This window comes from Gopherus evgoodei, chromosome 4 (assembly GCF_007399415.2).
Source record: "Gopherus evgoodei ecotype Sinaloan lineage chromosome 4, rGopEvg1_v1.p, whole genome shotgun sequence".
Taxonomy (NCBI): domain Eukaryota; kingdom Metazoa; phylum Chordata; order Testudines; family Testudinidae; genus Gopherus; species Gopherus evgoodei.
In genome coordinates this window covers 41116954-41138659 of record NC_044325.1, presented here as the reverse complement: position 1 = coordinate 41138659, position 21706 = coordinate 41116954, and the positions used below count along the sequence as shown (strand labels likewise).

Here is a 21706-nt window from a genome sequence, read left to right as displayed (position 1 = left end):
CTTGCCCCCACCATCCAGGCGTTCGTGACCTCCACATTTTGTGGTATTGCAATTCATTCTACCTGGAGCTTTCCTTAAGGACACTAGAGAAGCTTCAGCTGAGGCAAATCTGCTGTCATTTGCCTCATGTAATCAGCCACGGGAATCTTTTCTCAGGAAGCAAGTGCTTTTCATTTACAAACATATTCTACTGATTTCTGGTCTGCATCTCCGGTGAATCTCTGAATGAACGTCAGAAAGGTTTATCTCATAAGACATCTGACCACTTCTGACCCACAGTGCATCTGCATTTTAGTGCTGGATTCCTCCCAGACAACATCCTCTGTTCTGTGATAAATTAGACTGGTTTTGACAAACAGCTGCCAGGGCAGGGACAGATTAACTGGTGCCCTAGGATGAGAATAAAAATGCATCTCCTCTTCCCCCTGCAGTCTACAGGAAATTAGAAATGCACCTACACTGTGGTGGGCTGTATCGGACATTGGAGCTTACCTCAGTAGACAATCACACATCACAATATACGTGAGAATGAACCCAGTGCTCAAGTTATCAAACAATTTCCAGTGGGGTCTACTGAAAAATGAACAAGAGAATCAAATAAAGGGCACATAGAATGATTTATGCATATTACCTTTTCTTTCTTTGTTTTCCCCTAGCTGCAGACCAGGGGCAAATACACTACTAGCTTGGAGACTAAGCTGAAATCATCATCTAGATTATGTTTATAACCTAAAATGGATTGTGTCATTTTTCAAATTAAATGATGTGATAAGCACCTTTAAGGAGTCAGGAACTTGAACCGAGGTCTCAAACACTAGGTGTTCTCAGAATGTCTCACTGCACATTAGTCTCTTTAAAACATATGTAAGCCATTGGGTCATTAATGTGACTGGCAAATTAGCAACAGACAGGCAGAATGTAGTGAGTCAATTAATGCATTGAACCATGGAGGAGATACTGACTTTAGCTAAAATTGATCACTTGTCTGTGATCAAAGTCTTTAGCCAGCAATTAGGTCCTTTGTTTGATGTTTATACATGGGGAAGATTTATTATGCCAGAAGAATTTTTCTAGTCTTTGTCAAAAAAAATTTGTTCTTGAGCACTGGTCAATCCACCGATACTGCTCTGAAAATATTCCAATTATTAAAGAGGCTTTACTCTAATTGTGTGATATAGAACTCTTTTTTCTTGTCTGTAATGAATAATGTTCCTCCCAGAAAACAAAACTATTGTTGAAAATATCCCTGCAAATACTTGCAAGAATAAGTTGTTTAAAAATAAATAAAAGTATATGTTGGTGGATATATACAAGGAGCCTGTTTCTCCTCTGAGGGTATGGCTACATTTGGAATTTCAAAGCGCTGCCACAGCAGCGCTTTGAAGTGTGAGTGTAGTCAGAGCGGCAGCACTGGGAGAGAGCTCTCCCAGCGCTGCATGTAAACCACATCCCTTACGGGTGTAGCGTGCAGCGCTGGGAGCCGCGCTCCCAGCGCTGCTGCCCTGATTACACTGACGCTTTACAGCACTGTATCTTGCAGCGCTCAGGGGGGTGTTTTTTCACACCCCAGTTGCAGCGCTGTAAAGTGTGAGTGTAGCCAAGGCCTGACTTATATTGGTTTTACACCAGTAAAAGGCCACTTACTTCTGCAGAGTTACACCTGCCTTACACTGGTGTGAGAAGAATCAGACCTTTTAAGGTATTTCCACTGTTATTGTGTTTGTTACTCTTACGTTCCAGGGTCGAAGGGACGCAACTTAAATCAAGTATCAGAGGGGTAGCCGTGTTAGTCTGGATGCGTAAAAGCAGCAAAGAATCCTGTGGCACCTTATAGACTAACAGACTTTTTGGAGCATGAGCTTTCGTGGGTGAATACCCACTTCATCAGATGCATGTAGTGGAAATTTCCAGGGGCAGGTATATATATATGCAGGCAAGCTAGAGATAATGAGGTAGTTCAGTCAGGGAGGATGAGGCCCTGTTCTAGCAGTTGAGGTGTGAAAACCAAGGGAGGAGAAACAGGTTTTGTAATTGGCAAGCTATTCACAGTCTTTGTTTAATCCTGAGCTGATGGTGTCAAATTTGCAGATGAACTGAAGCTCAGCAGTTTCTCTTTGAAGTCTGGTCCTGAAGTTTTTTTGCTGCAGGATGGCCACCTTAAGGTCTGCTATTGTGTGGCCAGGGAGGCTGAAATGTTCTCCTACAGGTTTTTGTATATTGCCATTCCTAATATCAGATTTGTGTCCTTTTATCCTTTTCCGTAGCGACTGTCCAGTTTGGCCGATGTACATAGCAGAGGGGCATTGCTGGCATATGATGGCGTATATTACATTGGTGGAGGTGCAGGTGAATGAACTGATGATGGTGTGGCTGATCTGGTTAGGTCCTGTGATGGTGTTGCTGGTGTAGATATGTGGGCAGAGTTGGCATCGAGGTTTGTTGCATGGATTGGTTCCTGAGCTAAAGTTACTATGGTGCGGTGTGCAGTTGTTGGTGAGAATATGTTTCAGGTTGGCAGGATGCCTGTGGGCGAGCACTGGCCTTTCACAGGCCTTGGGTGGCATGTCCACCAATGTAATATACACCATCATATGCCAGCAATGCCCCTCTGCTATGTACATCAGCCAAACTGGACAGTCACTACGGAAAAGGATAAATGGACACAAATCAGATATTAGGAATGGCAATATACAAAAACCTGTAGGAGAACACTTCAACCTCCCTGGCCACACAATAGCAGACCTTAAGGTGGCCATCCTGCAGCAAAAAAACTTCAGGACCAGACTTCAAAGAGAAACTGCTGAGCTTCAGTTCATCTGCAAATTTGACGCCATCAGCTCAGGATTAAACAAAGACTGTGAATGGCTTGCCAATTACAAAACCAGTTTCTCCTCACTTGGTTTTCACACCTCAACTGCTAGAACAGGGCCTCATCCTCCCTGATTGAACTAACCTCATTATCTCTAGCTTGCTTGCATATATATACCTGCCCCTGGAAATTTCCACTACATGCATCTGACAAAGTGGGTATTCACCCAAGAAACCTCATGCTCTAAAACGTCTGTTAGTCTATAAGGTGCCACAGGATTCTTTGCTGCTTTTAACTTAAATCCAAGCACTGAGGGTATGTCTACACTACCCGCCGGATCAGTGGGTAGCAATCGGTTTATCGGGGACTGATATATCACGTCTCATCTAGACGCGGTATGTCGATCCCCGAACGCACTCCCGTCGACTCTGGAACTCCACCAGAGCGAGTGGCGGTAGCGGAGTCGACAGGGGGATCCGCGGCCATCGATCCCGCACTGTGAGGACAGGAGGTAAGTCAAAATAAGATACTTTGACTTCAGCTACGCTATTCATGTAGTTGAAGTTGTGTATCTTACATTGACCCCGCCCCTTAGCGTAGACCAGGCCTGAGACTTGATAATGAGGTAGTTAAACTATGGGCTTTCTCAATCATGCCCATAGTGGGAGCTCTGTGAATAATGCTTACAGGGTCGTTTTAAAAAACCCAGGGTGGAATTCTAGGAATAGTTTCTTCTTTGGTTGTTCCAAAGTCCTGGTCAGGATATTAGAGTGGATGTCCTCTAGACAGTGCAGTTAGGTATGATTTACATTGTAACTACTTTTCTTTTTCAGTAACTTGTTTTCTCCTTTTTCGTTCTAGGTGTATTTTCACATTTGGTTTTGGGTACAGTGAGTGAGATTTTCAAAACTTGCTGTAACGTTAATATATAGTTCAAAAAAGCTACAAATTAAATATATCCCCAAGTAATGTTGGTCTCGATCCTGTAAGGTGCTGAGCAATCTCATCTCAAGCCATTCTATTCATCGGATAGCTTCTCAATCAAGTGCTGAGTTTTGCTGACTCATTTTGGTGTGCTGATTTTTGCTCTTTAATGCCACCCTTTGACAATATAGCTGCATGTATATGTGCTGGATGTGTATTACAATGCACACACAAATGCAAGATACATGAAAATTTTCACATGCAATGTAGTGTTTCGTATGCTTGCCTCAAACTCATATTTTTGAAAATGTTGCTTGTACTGTGCATATTAAACATCATCCTAGATGTTTCCAAATTGGTCTGTCTTATCTTTCTTAGAAAGAGCTCTAGTCAGAGAGTAAACAAAGAAAAACACAGATCCTGACATTTATGTTTTAACATTTATGTTTTGCCCACATAAGCCAAAATCTAACCATTGCAGGATAGACCGTTCTATCGAAAAAAACAATTCTTCATACTTGCACTGACCTGTAGCATGCCATATTTAAAAATAAAAAAAGACCAAAGAATACGGAATATTTTTGCCTTTAGATTTTATTAAAATACAAGAAAAAAAAGACAAGTCTAAAAAGCACACATTGCACAGAGCACCAATATTATAACACATTTTTGCTGGTTCTCCTATGAAGTATATTACTGACATCTAAACATACAAACACATCTCTACCCACAGTACTCAAAGGAATGGACATCAATCAGACCCTCCAAATAGAGATAGCAAAATGCAGAAAGAAATGCCAGTGTGATGGCATCTGAACGCCAACGGAGTTAGTTACTCTTTTGTTAGCGGTCTTCATGAGCACACTAGTACCCCTGCCTTGCCCTCATCCCCCATCTGTACAGCCCAGAATTCAGGCCTGTAGTTTGCTGCATATGGGTCATGCATTGATATAGTGTAGAGTTGAACAAAACTGGCCATTATTCCCTACCTGATACCTCTTTTATTGCTTTGGTTATAGTACTGAATGTATGTGTTAAAAATCTTAATCCTACACCCAACAACATATAAAGGTCTCGCACACACCACTGAGACATTTTTAAGAAGCTTCGTGGATTTCTCCATCTAGACAACCTTCAGAAGAATAATCGCCTTTAGCTTTTTGAAGTCCTTAGCGCAGCTGTTCAGTGACATACATTTTGCCATGCATTTTTCCTTTTTAAATGTGCGGGGCCTGATTCTCCACTGCCTTTCACCTTGTGTCATCATTTACACAAGTGCAAAGGAGGAGCAAAAAGCTATCATTCTGGTGGTGTCACTTACATTTATTTTGCACAGGGCTAAATAATAATATAAGGCAAACATCTGTGGAGAATCAGATCCAAAGTGACTTTGCAGGCATGCTAGGATATTTAAAAAAAAACAGTTAATCTCCAGCTACTGCCAAGGGACAGGACTGCATTCCCTATTCTGTCTAGTGACTTTTTGAAATATTTTCAGGCATTAGCCTCTTCTGTGAATTCTGTTCAACTTCAGAATGTAAGATTTGCCATACTGGAATAAACTATGGTTATTCTGGTCCAGCAGATGCCTTGTGTAAAGAAATAGACAAAGGGAAACCCAGCCTCACAATGCACCTGGCCAATTATGCCATGTTAGTAGCAAAATTCCTTCCTGACTCTACCTAGCAATCAGTTTACATCCTGAAAGCCTGATGACTGATAGTCTTTTAATTTTTTTAATCCTACTAACATAACTGCAGAAGTTAATCTTACCTATATGTGTCTATTTGTATAATTAAGGGTGACATTATTTCATTAATTTTTAAACCTTTTCTAAAAGTTGTATTCTTCTATATCACCAAAAAATTAAAGGAATTGTATTTAATGTTTCTATTAATCACTTACAAAAAAGAAAACATCTTTTTCTCTAAGATCATTTCTTTTCTATTGAAAATATTCTTCTCTGCTTTTTTTGCCATATGTTTTCTGGAGGGGTCAAAAGAATTTACAAAATGTATCCCTGTCATGATAACCACGGAGGTTGCCAGCATCTTTGCATTTTGGCCAGGGTCAGGAATTCATGTTGCCAAAAAAGAAAGTTCTGATCCTTCAGGATTGTCTATTTACTGAAGCTAGTTTTATAATCCCATTGCTGTGCAATGAAAACCCATCTATGAATAACAAGACACCCACACGTGAGAGAGGGACAAAATAGTAGAAATCCAAAAAGGAGAAAAAAAGCTATGCAAAATTACTGTGACTTTAGCTATGCAAAGGAGTATTAGAGTTACGAATTTGGACTCCTTCTTGTGATCTTAAGATATGTTTCAACAGTCATATTAGACACTTGGGTTGGCATTTTGCAGACAGACAACTAAGACAATGCTAAAAGCCCCAGATTGAAGAAAAAGAAAGAAAGAAAGAAAGAAGGATTTAACCTTTACAAGGCACATCGGTTATAGCCTGAAGCAATTATGGAATGATAAAGTTTAGGATGTCTGAAGAATGTAATAGAAAATACCATTGAAAATATTACATTATTATATACACCCACTGAATGTTTTCATTTGGAATACTGTTTTCAGCTCTGGTCATCCTACCTGAAAAAAGTAGTTAAGCAAAAAGAGAAGGAGTCCAAAAATGGGAGGAAATGAAAAGAGCTATATGAGGGACTGAAAGATTAGGATTGTTTTGTTCAGAAAGGACACAAATAAGACTTCCATCAAAAGTATAGAAAATAATGAATGACACATAGAAGGAGAATTGGGTGCCCCTATTTACTCTGTCTTATAATACAAGACCAAGGGGAAATTCAATTAAATTGAAAGACAACAAATTTGATAAAAGGAATCACTGCCACAAGACATAATTGAGCTCAGGTTCTTCAAAGAATTCCAAAAAAGGACCAGGCATTTATATGGATAATGAGGACATCTGTAGTCACACTAGAAAGGATAAAACTTCTAAGGGCACAAGCCAATTATTAACTGTCTGTGGCTCAGAACAAGTAACTCCTGTGGACAGTTTACTTCAGAATGGTCCAGTATAGGGATTCTTGCACCTTCTTCTAATGCATCTGACACTATCAGTGATAGGATACTGCACTAGATGAACTTGTGATCATGTGTAACAATCTACCATAGTAATTGGTAGGTCACGATCACTTCACTGAATGGTCTGAGAAGTCAGGCTTATATACCAGAAGGCAGACATTGGAGTAGATGGATATTCAGCCTAAATTTTCCATTGTTCAATTTTTTCTTCTTACCTCTTACTGTATACACTTGGCCCACCCTAAAGAAGAAAACAGTGTATGTCATCTTCCCTTTTTTACCCCCATCACAAATTACGTAGTGCAATTATGAAATCCTGAAATACAGGAGTACCATGCTCTTCCATCCACCCAGCTGAACTTGGCTCTCTGAACTCCATTCCCCACCAGCTTCTCTGGGATGCTTTACCAGGGTTTGTGTATGCATCCATTTTTTTTAATATGCCATGTGCATTAGCTGAATTGACTCACACCAAAAGAAAAGGAAATATGCCAAGTGTGATTAAAGGGACACTGTAAAATAGAAATATTTCTTTTTTTTTTTTTTTAAGTTCTTCCCTGGGTTTGTACTGACATTTCAGGTGATTAGCAGGGTAAGAGATTTAACACTTTCCTTTAATTTTCCCCACTTTATGCTGTTTGCTTGTTTTGCATTTCTCTCAGCGTGGACTGCGAAACTAGGCTGGTCAGGTTCACTCTTGTAATTAGTCAGTTTCACTTGACAGTGTCTCTTTAAATATACTTCAGAATATTCCCCTCAGCCATTCTTGAGAAACCCAGCCATTTGTTACAATTGTTCTTGATAAATCACTCAGTTCATCCTTAACCTCTTCAGAGAAATAAGGTGGTGACTGTGAAGCCAGTGTGATGGGGCTTTTTTCCCCAAAGGCTTCTGAGAAGAAGAATGAAACATGAACCAAATGCTATCCTGCCCAACAGAAACTGCAGTTGCTGAGGCTAAAGACTGTTTAACTTTCCAATGAACTAATATGGCTGTAAACTAATTGCAGGCATCTAGGATAGCAAAAATCAACATGACCACTTTAACAGGGTAATCAACTGGACAGGTTTCAATTCCAATGAGGTAAAGTGGTGTGTAAGTCCTGCCCCTGCTCAAAAATATGCCTGTTATGTCAAAAGAAATAAATTACTTTTACAAAACTAAACACAAAATAACCCCTAATTCTCTCTCTCTCTCTGCTGTTTCTCTTAAGAAAGAAAAAGAAAAAAGCAGTGATGAATACATCTTTTCAGTGCCACATATTGAAGGCTGGTATCAGCTGAACTCTTCTCTCTTGCCCTGTGTGTATATATCTGTGTGTGTTGGTGACAAATAATCCCACTTTCTGAATTTTCAAAGTGAAAAGTTATAGTTTTATTACACAATCTCTGTTTCTTTCTCCCTCACTCCTTTTGATCTTAGGATCTTGCAGACTCTTTTGTCTGTATCCTTCTCCCTGCCCGCCCATCACTTCTTTCCTTCACTCTCTCTCTCTCTCTCTCTCTCTCTCTCTCTCTTTCTTTATCTCACAGTGGTGACCAAGGTGTAGCCTGAGAGCCAAATGCAACTTATGGAGTTCTATGGTGTGGCCTGCTGCCAATTTAATTGTTAACATACAGATGCCTAAGAGTGGGTGTGAGTGTGTGTGTGTGCGTGCGTACTGTATATACACACACACACACACACTATGCAGAGAGGCTGCCCTTAGAGAGAGTACCAAAATCCACATACAATGTTTCATCTTGAACTGAGCAGCCAGTTTGCACTGCATGGTGGATCTTGTAGTCTCTGCTGGGTCATACCTCTGTATCAAAAAAGGAAGGCAGTCATAAGCCACTCCATTTTATGCAAATTAATTGAAGGTCTCAGGTTGCTGGCAAGTTGCCTACACAGGCCTCAATGGAAAAGTGAGATGTCCCTGATCAGATATATGAGGTTGCCTCTCCGCAGAATTGCCTTCCAGGAAGCAGTGCTTTCTTCGGAACCTAAAGTCAACATGTTGTTAAAAGGATGGGTGAGAAATCTCATCCCACCACCTTTCATGTGCAGCAGCAGCACTTTTCAGTGGCCTTTTCTGCCCTATTAAGAAGGCAGGAGTAGGATAGTCTCACACAATTCTATTTTTATGTGCTGTTTTCTTTTTTTTTTCCTGGCTTGCATTCATTTGACCTTATTATTGAACCTGTTCTCCTGCAATAGGCCCTGAAAGACCTATTGTAAAACAGTGTGTTTTGTTCCCTTTTATATCACTTTAAAGGGACAATGCTCTTGACACACTTTACTCATCTTAGGCTGGATTTCATCTCTTGCTGAAGTTTTGCTCCAGCCAAAGCCGGACTTCCTGGAGGTTGTAGAAAAAGGGGCCCTTGCCCCCCAGGTAGGCAATTTTCTGTCTCTGCACGATGCACACTCGCTCGAAGGAGACCCCATAGGCCACATTTGCATTATTGTCCATGCAGTCAGTTACCACTTGGCACTGGGGTGGCAAGGAAAACCGCTCCAGGAGCTGGTGAGCGGCAGCACATCGGTCTTCCTGGTTCCTGTGCTTCCTCACCTCAAATGAGGAGGGAGAGATCCCAGGGGCGGCCCAGCCATCCGATGGGTGAGCCTCATCGATGTAGACCAATAGGAAATCGGCCACACCTGAGAACTCCTCCACCAGCTTGCCGAAGGCCGACAGCTGGTTCGTGAATGGGGGTCAGGTGGCAGAACCAAAGTTAACCACCAGCGGGCGCTCTGAATTGGCAAAGTCCAGAAGGTGGCACTTGGTTCCATATTTCCCACCAACACTTTTTCTTCTGCTACTGCTGCTGCTGCTGCCATTAGCTATGTGGATCACATTGGAGTTTGGGGCTTCTCCTCCCAGTTTCACCTGATGTCAAAACAAATAAAGACACGATGAGTTACTGTGACTTGCTTCCACAATGTCCTTCGTGTTCACTCTCACTAAACAAACACAGTCAGCTGTTCAAATAACACAGTGTCCTCCCTACACAGAAAATGCTGCAGGGATCCTGGTTTTAAGCAAATGATCAATATAAGACCAGTGTCTTCTCCCATTGCTGTGTTTCTCCTCAAGCAGCAGGAGGAGAGAAGAGTGTGGCTAGTGTCTCAAGCAGGTGGTTGGTAGTTAGGTGTTCATGGCTTTATCCCCAGATCTGACTCTGACTCACTGTGCGACTGTGGGAAAGTCCTTGCACCCATCAGTGCCTCAGTTTCCCCAACTATGCAATGTAGATAATATACATGTATCACACAATGGTGTTGTGAAGATTGACTAAAGTCTACAAGATGCTCTGAAAGATTATACGGAATTACAGAGTACTACTATAAAAGACAATAAGTCTAGTCACTGCAACTCCTGCACATCTCTCCTTAGCATCAAGCTCTATAATAGCAATGTAATTGTCTTTTTATTTCCCTGATAATTTCTCTCTCTTCTCATCTCCTGCCTATCTCATGATGTTCAGAAAAATACTGTTTTGATTGAATTCATATAGGGCCAAATCCTGAGGTCCTAATCCAGACTGTATTTACTCCTAATGAAGCTAGCAGTAGTTTCAATTCAGTAAGAACTCAGTAAGGACTTCTGAATTTGGCCCACAGAGGTCATCTCAGATTTCACTACCAAGCGTTGCCTCCTGAAAAACCAGAACCAGAGTGCAGAATGCTCAGCTGATGGGGAAAAAAATCTCTATTATAGTTAAAATCCTGCAATGAGCACATTGTAGGTATGGGGACTTCCATCTCTTCACCTCAAACCTAACTATCCCTGATGAATATATATGGTCCTTCATGGTTCAGTTCCATTTTTGCAAAGGGTAATTGACACTGAACCTGTTCTTCCTTTCCCCTGACTCTCTCTTCAAGCCAACAGATTTTATGGGAATTTTTACTGTTGTATATAGCTAATTAAAGAAATTCCTAACACACCTGTGAGATAGATAGGCCTCATTTCATCCAAGTTTTTCCAGTTTTACTTTGGAAAAATATTATGAATGAAAAATTTTGACCAGTTTTATACTCATCAATAAATTTGAGGAAAACTACAATCTGCTCATGAATATTATGTGGGCAGAAAAAGAGGCTATATTCACTGAGTAAATTCCTCTTTCCCAACTCTGCATTCAGCTCTACCAAATGCCACTTTCGCTGTTTAGATTCCTAAACCCTGGAGGGAAAAATCAAAATAGTTTCAATCGGACATTAGTATAATAGTGCCCTTCAAGTATTACTTCACATTGGTGCCAAGGGTGTTAGCATGTGTGACTGTGCTCCAACAATGCAAGGGTGTTCTCTGTGCCTCCCATAGGCAGAGTATTTCTTGCAAACCAAAAAGATAAGATTTGGAGACAAAATAAAAATTAGTTCCATGACACCCTGTAGACTAAAACACAGCCAAGATATCCCCCTGGTGTGGCTAACCTCATTTTATTTCCCACAGACACAAGAAAGTCTCATGGCCATGGGGTACCTATCATGTTAATTTTTGCTTCGAGGAGAGTTGTGTTTGCTGCTTTGTCTTTAATGAGACATCCTTGCCAAGCAGGCATTCACAAGGCATTTTCTGCTCCTGCAGAGGAGTAATTAGGTCGGTGCCTCGTTCCATGCCAATGTTAGCCACTCCAGAAACCCAACCCTGCCCAGTCATTAATGCCTAAACACAAACAGCAACATCTCCGCTAATTGGTCTTGATGAAGTTCTGACGTTCTCAAAGGGCCTCTTCATTTCACCAGACTCAGGAACGGGATTGACACGGGATGACAATATCATCCTCACCGATCATCTGCATTGTGGGGCTTTTCTGTTCTCTTTGTTGTCATTATTTATTACAGAAAGGAAAAAAATAGCTATTGGAAAAAAATTGACGCAATGAAAATGCCTACCAAAAAAGCCACACAATAGTCAGCCCAACTGCTTTTGAAATCTTACACAAAAGCTGGCAAATATATGTTCTAAGAAACAAAGCAGCAGAACTTCTCTCACATGCAATAACTCTGGCTCCAGCATTTATATAATCACGCACTTCTGTGCTGACTGTTTACTCACTCAACGCTGGCCTTATGGGTCCCAAGCTGAGGTGGATGATCCTGCTTTCAAATGACAGCAAACTAGCCCATAAACTGTGAGGCCCCCTTGTTTCACCATCTCCACAAGCAAAGGTATTTCCCCACCTCAAAGCAATAACTTGCGCTGTTTGTGCTTAAGGTCAATCCTGCATTCATTTGACGGCTCTGATACTGGGCATCTCGTTCTGGAGCATTGTGCACAGTGGAAAGGGGGAGCAACGCTAATGCTGCTTTAGCATGTCGACTGAAAAATGAAGGGGAAGGGGAGGAAAAGAAAGACCTATTCATAAACCACAAGCTGGAAACAGAACATATTACTAACTTTGTTGTACATTTTCCACATGGCCTGGGAAAAGCTCAGTGGACAAAACATCATCTCCTGATCTGCTTTCTTTTTGCTTTGCTTTTTATCAGATCTAACCTATCCCTCTTGGGACCCTCTGCATTGAAAAATTGCTTTCATGCCCCACATCAGGGATTTTTGAACTGTTGGGGAGGCTCATCAGGCTACATCAACTCCCTAAAGAAAATAGGTGTTGCCAGATAATTAGCAGGCTATGGTATTAGCCATTTAAACATGGACATGCCATATTAGGAATTGGAGCCCAGCTACTGGCTATGGACAGAACCCCCTGAGCTCTTAACTCCCTTTCAAGTTCTTCTCTTTGCTTTGATTCTATTCAGTAAAATGCAGCCCCAGAAGAGCCTGTCATTTCTCAGTGCCTCATCGAGATGTTAGGCTGTGGCGGCAGAGTTATTCAGTATTAGTAGTATTGGCTTTTTTACAAGACCCAAAGGTGTGTAGGAATCCCTCAGTGCATATAAATCACCTAAGATCCCTGCCTGGAAGAGTATACATTAATGTGCACTTTTCATTCACCACAGGGAAGAGGGGATTTGCTTTTAGAACAGTGTGTACAACACAGGGAGAACAGGGGATGCTGGATTTCATTGGTGCTCTTGCTCTTTATTTAGGTTCAGGTCTGTGAGGCTGGGAGAAAAGAAGAATTAAAATGACACAGTCCTAATAAAAATAATTGGCCTAACCCTGCCCTCCTTACTCACTTAGGAACAAACTCTGCCTGGACCTCACTGCAAGGGGGTCGCATAAGTTGTCCTTGCTTCCCACATAAGGACCTGGCAGAATTCCATTTCTGCTCCCTCTATACTCCCCTAGGGGCGCATAATGCTCTGAAGACAGGTGGGAGTAAACCATGGGGAGGCAGGGCCATGGGGTGTAGCAGCCTTGTCAACCATGAGTCAACCATGGCTCTGCACCATCCGTAATTATGGTCTATACCTACAAGATGTAACTGAGGTCTTTATTATTAACATTATTTGTTAACAATATTGCTAGGGGCACTGGGGAAGAGTTGGCAGCCCTACTTCCTGGTTCTGGAGTTCTAGCCCAAGCCCTGTAGAGTTTGGGTTCCCAATACTGAGGGGAAGATTTCATTATTATTATTAGTTTTAAGTTTATTTTATTATCATTTGTAGTTGAAAATTTCAATGAAAATAATTTTGCTAAGTTACATTTTGTAAAATCAGTGCTATTAATACAGGTTTGGAGGGACAAATATTTTTAAACACTAGACAGTGCTTACATTTTGGACCTAAAATTATTTGACAATTCATTTTTAGCAGGGGGCTTATTTCATAAGTTCCTCTTATTGCCATGAAATTCAAAGAAAGACACTTCCTTACCCTCCAGGTCAAAATTAACAAAGGTGATGAGTGCATAAAGGGTTCGAGCTAAGAGGTCTTTGCTCTACTGTCTGAAAAGCCTCCCAAAGTAGCGTTGTAACCCAGTGGTATGCTGAAAAGCTGACCAATAGGAAATGAGGCACTTGCTCTTTATACTACCTTTGCAAATATTGCTCTGCAATGTTGCAGAACGTCGTTGAGCAACCCATGTTGTCACAAGCTGTGATGCCCTTCCAGATGTTGAGTTGCATACTGGTGCTTCTAGGAATGAGTACATTTATTATATAGGAAGAGAGCCATGGGTTCGATGGCATGTCTGGTGATTTAACTGAGCCTCCATCAGAGCTCATAGCACTGGTTTAATCTACACAGTTCTGGTTTCTGATTTGAACATCTTCCAGAGATGGGTCCACCCCCTGAAGACTGGATCCAGATCCAAACTTTCTCTAAATTCTGGAGTCTTCATGTGAGAACTTGCTTTTGGTTCAACCCTTTTTAGAGACAGGAAGGATCTACACACACGCACACATAAACTTAGCTATGAATCTGTCAATCAAACTATTTATATCATTCTGATCACTGTAGTATTGGGGGGAGAGAGAGAGAAAGAATGTCTTCTGACATTCCAAATAACATAGCTGCTTCAACCAAATTCCATTTAAAATACAATCCAAATATAGAATTATCCCTCAAAATTACACTGGCACTAGGTGCAGAATGGGCAATATTCAATCTTGGACAAGTGACAGGTTTAAGACCTACTTCCTGCTACCCTTTGAGGACTAGAAATGAAAGCTATAAATCACTGCACAGAGAGCTTCATAGCTTTCCAATGGGATACCCATTCCTAACTTTGCAATGGAATTTTTCCATTGTCCTCTTGTTATAAACTATTATTCCACACAGCAGCAGAAACTTGTTGCAGTCTTTTGGTTAGGACATTATCACCTGGGAGGATCTAGTAGCAAAACCAAAAGAATTTAACATCCTCAGTGGGCAAACAATAGATACTTTGATTTACTTGTTTAGCAAATGTACGTACCAGCATTCTCTTACCCTGGAACATTTTACTTAAGATATTTTCCTCCTCTCTCCACCCTATCCCCCCAGCAGAATAGGAACAACTGAGTAATTCTCTGGTGTTTGTTTGTTTGTTTATTTTCTCATGTACATTTTATCTGTGATTAGTATATTTCTTAGAACTTCCTGAGTTCTGGTTTCTGATTTGAACATCTGCCAGATTAATTGTTGATAGTGACTACACTGTTCCCTCTTGATGATTTATATAACACCCTCCTCCTTCTCCTCCCATGAGGAAGCAGAGACATGGGGTGTAGTGGCCTTGTGAGTCAAACATGGCTCTGCACCACCCCTAATTATGGGCTGCACATACAAGATGTGTTGCAAAGAGAGGTTCTTTAGAACAAGGTTAACTATTATAATGGGAGTTAACAGAGCTAGTAGACTAGGCAAAGTAGCTTCATCTCAGAGAAAGCCTAGGGTGCTTTTTATTATTTCAACACTTCTTTTTACTCTTAATTGTTCTGTAGTGTTGCTGTGTGCTGTTTATAAACAGCTGTGTTCCCCCACAGAAGTGGTGAGTGAAATGATTACTAGGAAAACATGTATATCTCTCTGGATTCATATACAGAGAGAAAGAGAGTTTGCGGGATATTTACATTGCTTCTGAATGAATTATGTAGTCATCCATATGAGTGACAATAAAGCATTTATTTCACACCACATCAAGTATTCTCTATATGCCTCATATCCTACAGAAATGCAGAAAGCCTGTTTAGAAGGATTAAAAAATATATTTAACTCTTCTGATGGTAAGGGCATGTGCCTTAGCATTATGATGAATTCAGCTATTTAGAGTCCAGAAAAGGAGATTAAAATGTTAACTGACATATTTAAAACACTTTTAAAATGACCTAAAATAGCTTTCTTATACATAAAAAAATCATAGTTCTGAGGTCCAATATTTGGGATCTTCCAGAACCAGAAGCAAGTCCTGTCAGAAAGATAGGAATAACAAGCACAAATCTGGGTGTAATGTACTATGTCAGGGGTGGGCAAATTTCTTGGCCCGAGGGCCACATCTGGGTATGGAAATTGTATGGCAGGCCATGAATGCTCATGAAATTGGGGGTTGGGATGCAGGAGTGTGCTCTGGGTTGGGACCAAGGGGTTCGGAGGGCAGGAGGGGGATCAGGGCAGGGGCAGGGGGCTGGGGCATGGGAGACGGTCAAGGGCAGGCTCCAGATGGCGCTTACCTGAAGCAGCTCCCAGAAGCAGCAGCAGCAGCAACATGTCCCCACTCTGGCTCCTACACAGAGGCGCAGCCAAGAGGCTCAGCGCGCTGCCCTGTCTGCAGGTGCTTCCCCTGCGGCCAATGGGAGCTGGGGGGTGGCACTTGGGATGGGGGGCAGCATGCAGAGCCCCCTGGTTGCCCCTAAGCATAGGAGCTGGAGGAGGGACATGCTTCCGGGAGCCGCATGGAGCCACGGCACTCACGGAGCAGGGCAGGGCAGGGCAGGGCAAGCCCCCAGCTGGACTGCCAGAGCAAGGCAAGCCCCAGACCCTAGTCCCCGGCAGGAGCTTGAGGGCCAGATTAAAACATCTGAAGGGCCGGATGCGGCCCCCAGGCCGTAGTTTTCCCACCCCTGTATTATGTGCTTGTCTACATGGCAATTGACCTGAATAGGTATTCCAGAATAGCTCCCCATGCAGATGCTATTCTGGAATAAAAGTCACTTTATTTTGCAATAATTAATGCACTTCCAAGACAGAGTAATTATTCTGGAATAAAATCACTTTTGTTCTGGAATAGTATCCACACATGGAACTATTCCAGAATAGCTATTATGAATTAGTTTATTTCACAATAGCCATGGTAATCAATTTTCCCCTGTAAACAAGCCCTTTTAAAAAAAAATTTCAAAGGAAACTAATTTGTTTAGAGAGGTAGTGTGTCTAGTGGCTAGGGAGTACTGGACTGGGAGACAGGAGCCCTGAGTTCTAGTCTCAACTCTACCAATGGCCTGCTGGGTGACCTTGAGCAAATAACTTCACCTCTCTCTGACTCATGTTTCCCCCTCTGTAAAATGATACCTTTGTAAAGTGCTTTGAGATTCACTGATGAAGAGCACTCCATAACAGCTAGATAGTATTATTACTATATGGGACTGGGTGCTCTTGGTTTCATTCCAGGTTCCTTCACTACCTTTGTGTGTGGCTTTGGTCTGCTTCAACTATCTGTGCCTCAGTTTTCCCATCTGTAAAATGGAGATTATGAACCGCACAGAGATTTTGTGAGTTTACTTAGGATTTGTAAAATGTTCTGCGATGCTCATTTGACATGCACTATGGAACTGCAAAGTATTATTACTAGTGAAGAAGGCTCTGATTCAGAAAGACAGTTAAGCACACGCCTAATGTTAGGCGTGTATTTAAATCCGATTGACAGCTACCCCCTCTGCCCAGCTGAATTTGGGAATACAGCAATTAAGTGGTTCTGACATGTAAAATCCATTTCAGGACTTGGAAAAATATCTATTTGTGGAGAGGCCCTGCTGGACACTCTTTAGGGTCATGCATTTCACTGTTTTACGTTGTTTATTCACATTTATGCCACAGAGCCGCAGAAGTTTGGTCTCCTTTGGACTCTAAAAGAGCATTTAAACTAGCTTCCCCTCCAGCCCTGCAGAAGTGGCAGGAGACTTCCAGAGATTCATAGGCAAGCAATTTACAACCTACTCCTCTTTCACTGTTAATATTGACCTTCAATGTATTCCGTCACTTCTGCCTCTACAACAGTCAGGAATCTTCAGTGTTTTTTGGGTCTCATCTCTGAAGTCAATAGGAATCTTTCCAATGATATCTATGGTTACTCAATCAGGTGCTTTGTGAAGGCACTGTGAGCCTCTCCTTAAGAATCACTGCTGTGAAGGAATTCCCCCCACCCCACCCCCTTTTGAGACTGGGGTGTAAAATACTGGCCCTATTGAAGTCAATATGAATTTTGCCATTGACTTCACTGGGGCAAGGATATCACCCTACATGATATGGTTGATGTGTTCCAGGCAGTTTAAAGGTAAAATAAAAGACTTTTTATTACCTTCTAAGCCCTGAAGTTAAGATTTGAGTTTCTTTGCTAACACTAGTGAAGAGCTATCCACTCCTTCAGGTGTCTGTGATGCCATCAGTAGCAGATGAGGAAACACTGAATCATGAACTCAGGTCTTGACAGGAATGGAAAGAAGGAAGTAATTTAATAGCTTTGTTTTAAAGTGCATTATGCATCATTTGAATCTTCATGTAACTTACTAAAGAAGTTAAAGAGTTTTCATGTATATAAGAGTTTTTGGAGACTTTTAAAACATTTGCATTCACCTTCAGGAAGCTAGTGAAAGTCTGAGCCTTCTCCCAGTGTGAGGCACAGTGTTTAGCGCCCAAGCCTAGGAGCTGGGAATGCAAGAGTGCTAATCACAGCTCTGCTACTGGTTTCCTCTGTACCCGTGATCAAGTCACATGTTCATCTGTTTGTCTCACTTCCTCAAGCAGCAAAATGGGAATAATAACGTTTAGCAGCCTACTTCACAAGGGCATTGAGAAATTTATTTAGTTAATATCTGAAGTGTTTTGGAGATTAAAGTGTGACAGAAGTCATTAGAATTCTTATATTTTACAAATAATTGATTTGTATTGTGGTGAGTTAAGAGATTGTGGTTGGGATAGCTAATGTAATTTGTATTTGTTTTATATATTGAAAAGTATGTACATTTGCCTAGAGCTTCAGGACAGGCACTTAGTGTTATATATCAAACTAAATCTAACTGGATGGTAACTAAGCACCACCATCAGCAGCTCCCTACAGCTGTACTTAAGAGTAAATATATAATGCTATTGTAGTGGGAGGAGAGGTAGCACAACAAGAAATGCTTTTCAGCAGATAAATAGCTATGGTTCAGACAGGATATAAGAGATCGTTAACCTAAGTCCATCAGATGGGTTTTTGTTTTTAAATAATCTTAACAAAACAGCACATTCCAATAAACAGATCACAAGGCTGTGAGACAGCAACTTCTGGTTTCTAATCCTGGCTTTGCTTCATAGAGCTTGTATAAATGAATACTTAGTAAGTGTCCACCTGAACCCTCCTGCCACACACTAAAATTTTCCTAGTGCACTTTGTCTATCCCTCTTTAAAATGGAAGCAGATTATAGAGCACTAGGGAACTTTTAGTGTGCAGTAGCTAGGTCCACATGTACTCTTGGTGCTCAGTAGGCTAGTGCAGGGTAGATTCATGCCCCCGTTTGATGCAAATGAAGCATTTGCATGGACAAGACCTTACTTGCTGGATGATCTGGAGCAAAATACACAATAGCGCCCTGCCTCAGTTTCCCAATCTATCAAGTGGGGATACAGTTACTTTCAGGGATTTTATCCAGGCTCATTAGTTAATGTTGGTGTGGAACTTGTAAAGAGCATGTGTTGTGTAACTGCTATTAGCATTATTAACCAAAATCACCAGCGGACCAAATTCAGTGATGAATCCTGGTCACGTGCCACTTGAGGCATATTGTGCATGCAGCTAAGAAGACCAGGCAGCTGTCTCTCAGCTTGTTACAAGTTTATTTTTAAGCTTTGTCATGTCCTGTTTTCACCACCTTCATAAGAGAAAATGGGCTCTCTTTTTAAACCTACTCACACTGTTGCAGTGCTTTCCTTCTCAATACAAAAATGAACAGATGAGCTGAATAAAGTGATGATATAATGACACAGTGCTATCATGGGCATTCAGATCACCTTGAGATGTTATTTAAAGACCTAATCTTTGTATAACTTCTGAAGACATTGCACTGGTTAAATGGTTGACAAAGGTATTTAATTATGTTCAGCACTTATATAATATGTTTCATCCAACACTCTCAAAGCACTTTACAAAGAAAAGTACCATTATCCTCCCGGCACAACTAGAAAAACAGAGGCAGGAAAAGGTTAAATGACTTGACCTAAATTGCACAGAGAGTCAGTGGCAGAGGAGGGCACAGAACCAAGGTCTGTTCAATCCCAATCCCAAACCCTCCTGAAGAACAGCTGTTTTCCACTCTCCCAATGCCAAACCAAACTCTAGTTTAGCGTAGGGCACAAGGGGGAAACACCGTGAAGAGCGCACAGCCCCCTCCCGGAACGAGGGTGCCTTTTCTCACCTCCTCTCCGTCCCCTTCCACCTACCCACCTGCTTGTAGGCATCTAGGAGGAAGCTATTCCAGACGCAGCGTAGTCCCTCCGAGGTCAGCATTCTTCGCCACTCGCCACGCGCCGCCTTAGACCGACTCAGGAGCAGCACCATGTGCTTCAGGAGGACCACAGAGTCGTAGAGTGCAAGAAAGAGGCAATTGGAGAAAAAACCCGGCAAGATCTGAAGCGCGATCAGCAAATCCACGCTTAACAGACCCATCTTCCCTGCTGCTGCTCTCCAGCGGGTTCTCTTCAGCTCCCTTTTTTGCCCTGAACACTCATTTAAAAAATAAGATAAAATAAAACGAAAGGCATTTTTAAAAAACTCATCAGCCCCTTCCACCTCCCGCCTCTTTCTCTCAACGCCAGCAGAAATTATGAAATATACTCAAGCCGGTCAAAACCATAACTCCGCATGAAATTCATTCAACTCTGAGCTGCTTTTTATTTTTCAGAGACTAAAATGTTTCCCTTATCCAATAGCCCTTTTGACTCCGTTAAAGACAGAGGCAGCTGTACTTCTACTTCCCTGCAGTTATGAAATTTAAGCAGAGATCGTTCACTTTCCTCCCTTGTCCCATTGTCTCTCAGCTATTTAAGCACTAAGCAGACCTCTCATTTCTGTGTCACCAGGTGCAACGCTACTTTTTTTTTTAAGGTCTTTGTACACAAACTTTCTGTCCCTCTCTCTGTGTGCCCCTGTCTCCCTCCTCTCTCTCGCTATCTGTCTGTGGTGCAAAGTGCTTTCCCTCTGGAGTCCCAGCTTGCTTCCCTGAAGCCTTTTATACATTCCCTGGCTAATTGCTGCAATACAGAAATGAAACCCTAATCTTGGTAAAGATCTTGACGTCAGTGTAAAAGAGGGCTTTACTTTGGCCAGGGCTGCTGTGAATAGAAAAGTGAAATTCTCAAAACTTTTTTTTTTTTAAGGGAAGAGAAAAGAGAGAGGGAGGGTGGAACTTTGCTTTGTTGTTAGAAAGGAGAGGAGGGAAATCTCAATATGCTGCTGGCTGCTCTTAAGAAACGCTTTCAAACTTTGGAAAAAGTATTTTCATATGACAAGGAAGATAATCCAGCAACACAGGCTTCTGCTGTTGTTTTCTCTTGAGTTTCTCCCCCTCCCCCCGCCCTTTCCCTTTTGTCTTTTCCAGGAAGGTGTGTGAGTTGATGCATCCCTAGAAAGGGGATATTTCTGTACATTTCCCTTCCACTCCCATTGAGAACAATGTGCATGGTGTTTTAAATATCTTTTGTTGTCTTCTTGGTATTTAAGGAAACATAAGAAAACACCCAGGACTGACTTCATCTGCTGATGTGTAAGAGAGAGAGAGAGAGAGAGAGAGAGAGAGAGAGAGAAAAGAACAGCTTTAGGATGAGTTCTCTTAGAGCTGAAGTTCCTGACTGAAAAGATAATGGGCCAGATCCACAGCTGGTGTAAATCAGCATAGCGCCATTGACTTAAAATGGGTGCACATTTACATCAGCTAAGGATTTGGCCCAATGTCAATAACTCAATTTTAGTTTAAAATCTCTCAGAGAACTTGGTATCTCTTGGAAGATCCATGTGTGGCTTGAAAGCCAAAAACCCACTTTGGAGCCCCATATTGAAGAAAATGATTTTTTTTTCTTTGCACTGTTAATTTTCTTTTAACTTTTGTTTTATGATTTAACCGGAAGTGAGTATTTCTGAGCTATTTTTAACAGGGGTTCTAACCTCTCATGGGAAATATTTCCTGTATTTTATATTCACTTTTACATTTTTTGTTTTGAATTAATTTATCTGTTTATTTAGGTGCTTATATAAGCCCCCGTCACCACACATCTTAGGGATCAAAGCTACCGGTTGAACTGTACACCTCCCCTCTCTGTTTACCCACTGATCAGACATATAGGCAGCAG

The 21706-nt window shown here is 41.6% G+C and overlaps 1 protein-coding gene across 2 annotated transcripts; it reads right to left on the bottom strand.

Annotated features, from left to right (window-relative positions):
- Positions 1-4309: 4309 nt before the first annotated feature.
- On the bottom strand, positions 4310-20586 carry DIO2 (iodothyronine deiodinase 2). 2 transcript variants are annotated; one of them, XM_030558991.1, is made up of 2 exons: positions 19806-20586; positions 4310-9658 (listed from the first exon to the last, which is right to left on the bottom strand). In XM_030558991.1, the coding sequence occupies exons 1-2, from the start codon at positions 20025-20027 to the stop codon at positions 9074-9076; spliced, it is 807 nt and encodes a 268-aa protein (XP_030414851.1). In that variant the 5' UTR covers positions 20028-20586; the 3' UTR covers positions 4310-9073. The 2 variants fall into 2 exon arrangements, with proteins under 2 accessions (XP_030414851.1, XP_030414852.1); XM_030558992.1 differs by having other exon boundaries at positions 9086-9658.
- Between the last annotated feature and the right edge of the window lie 1120 nt (positions 20587-21706).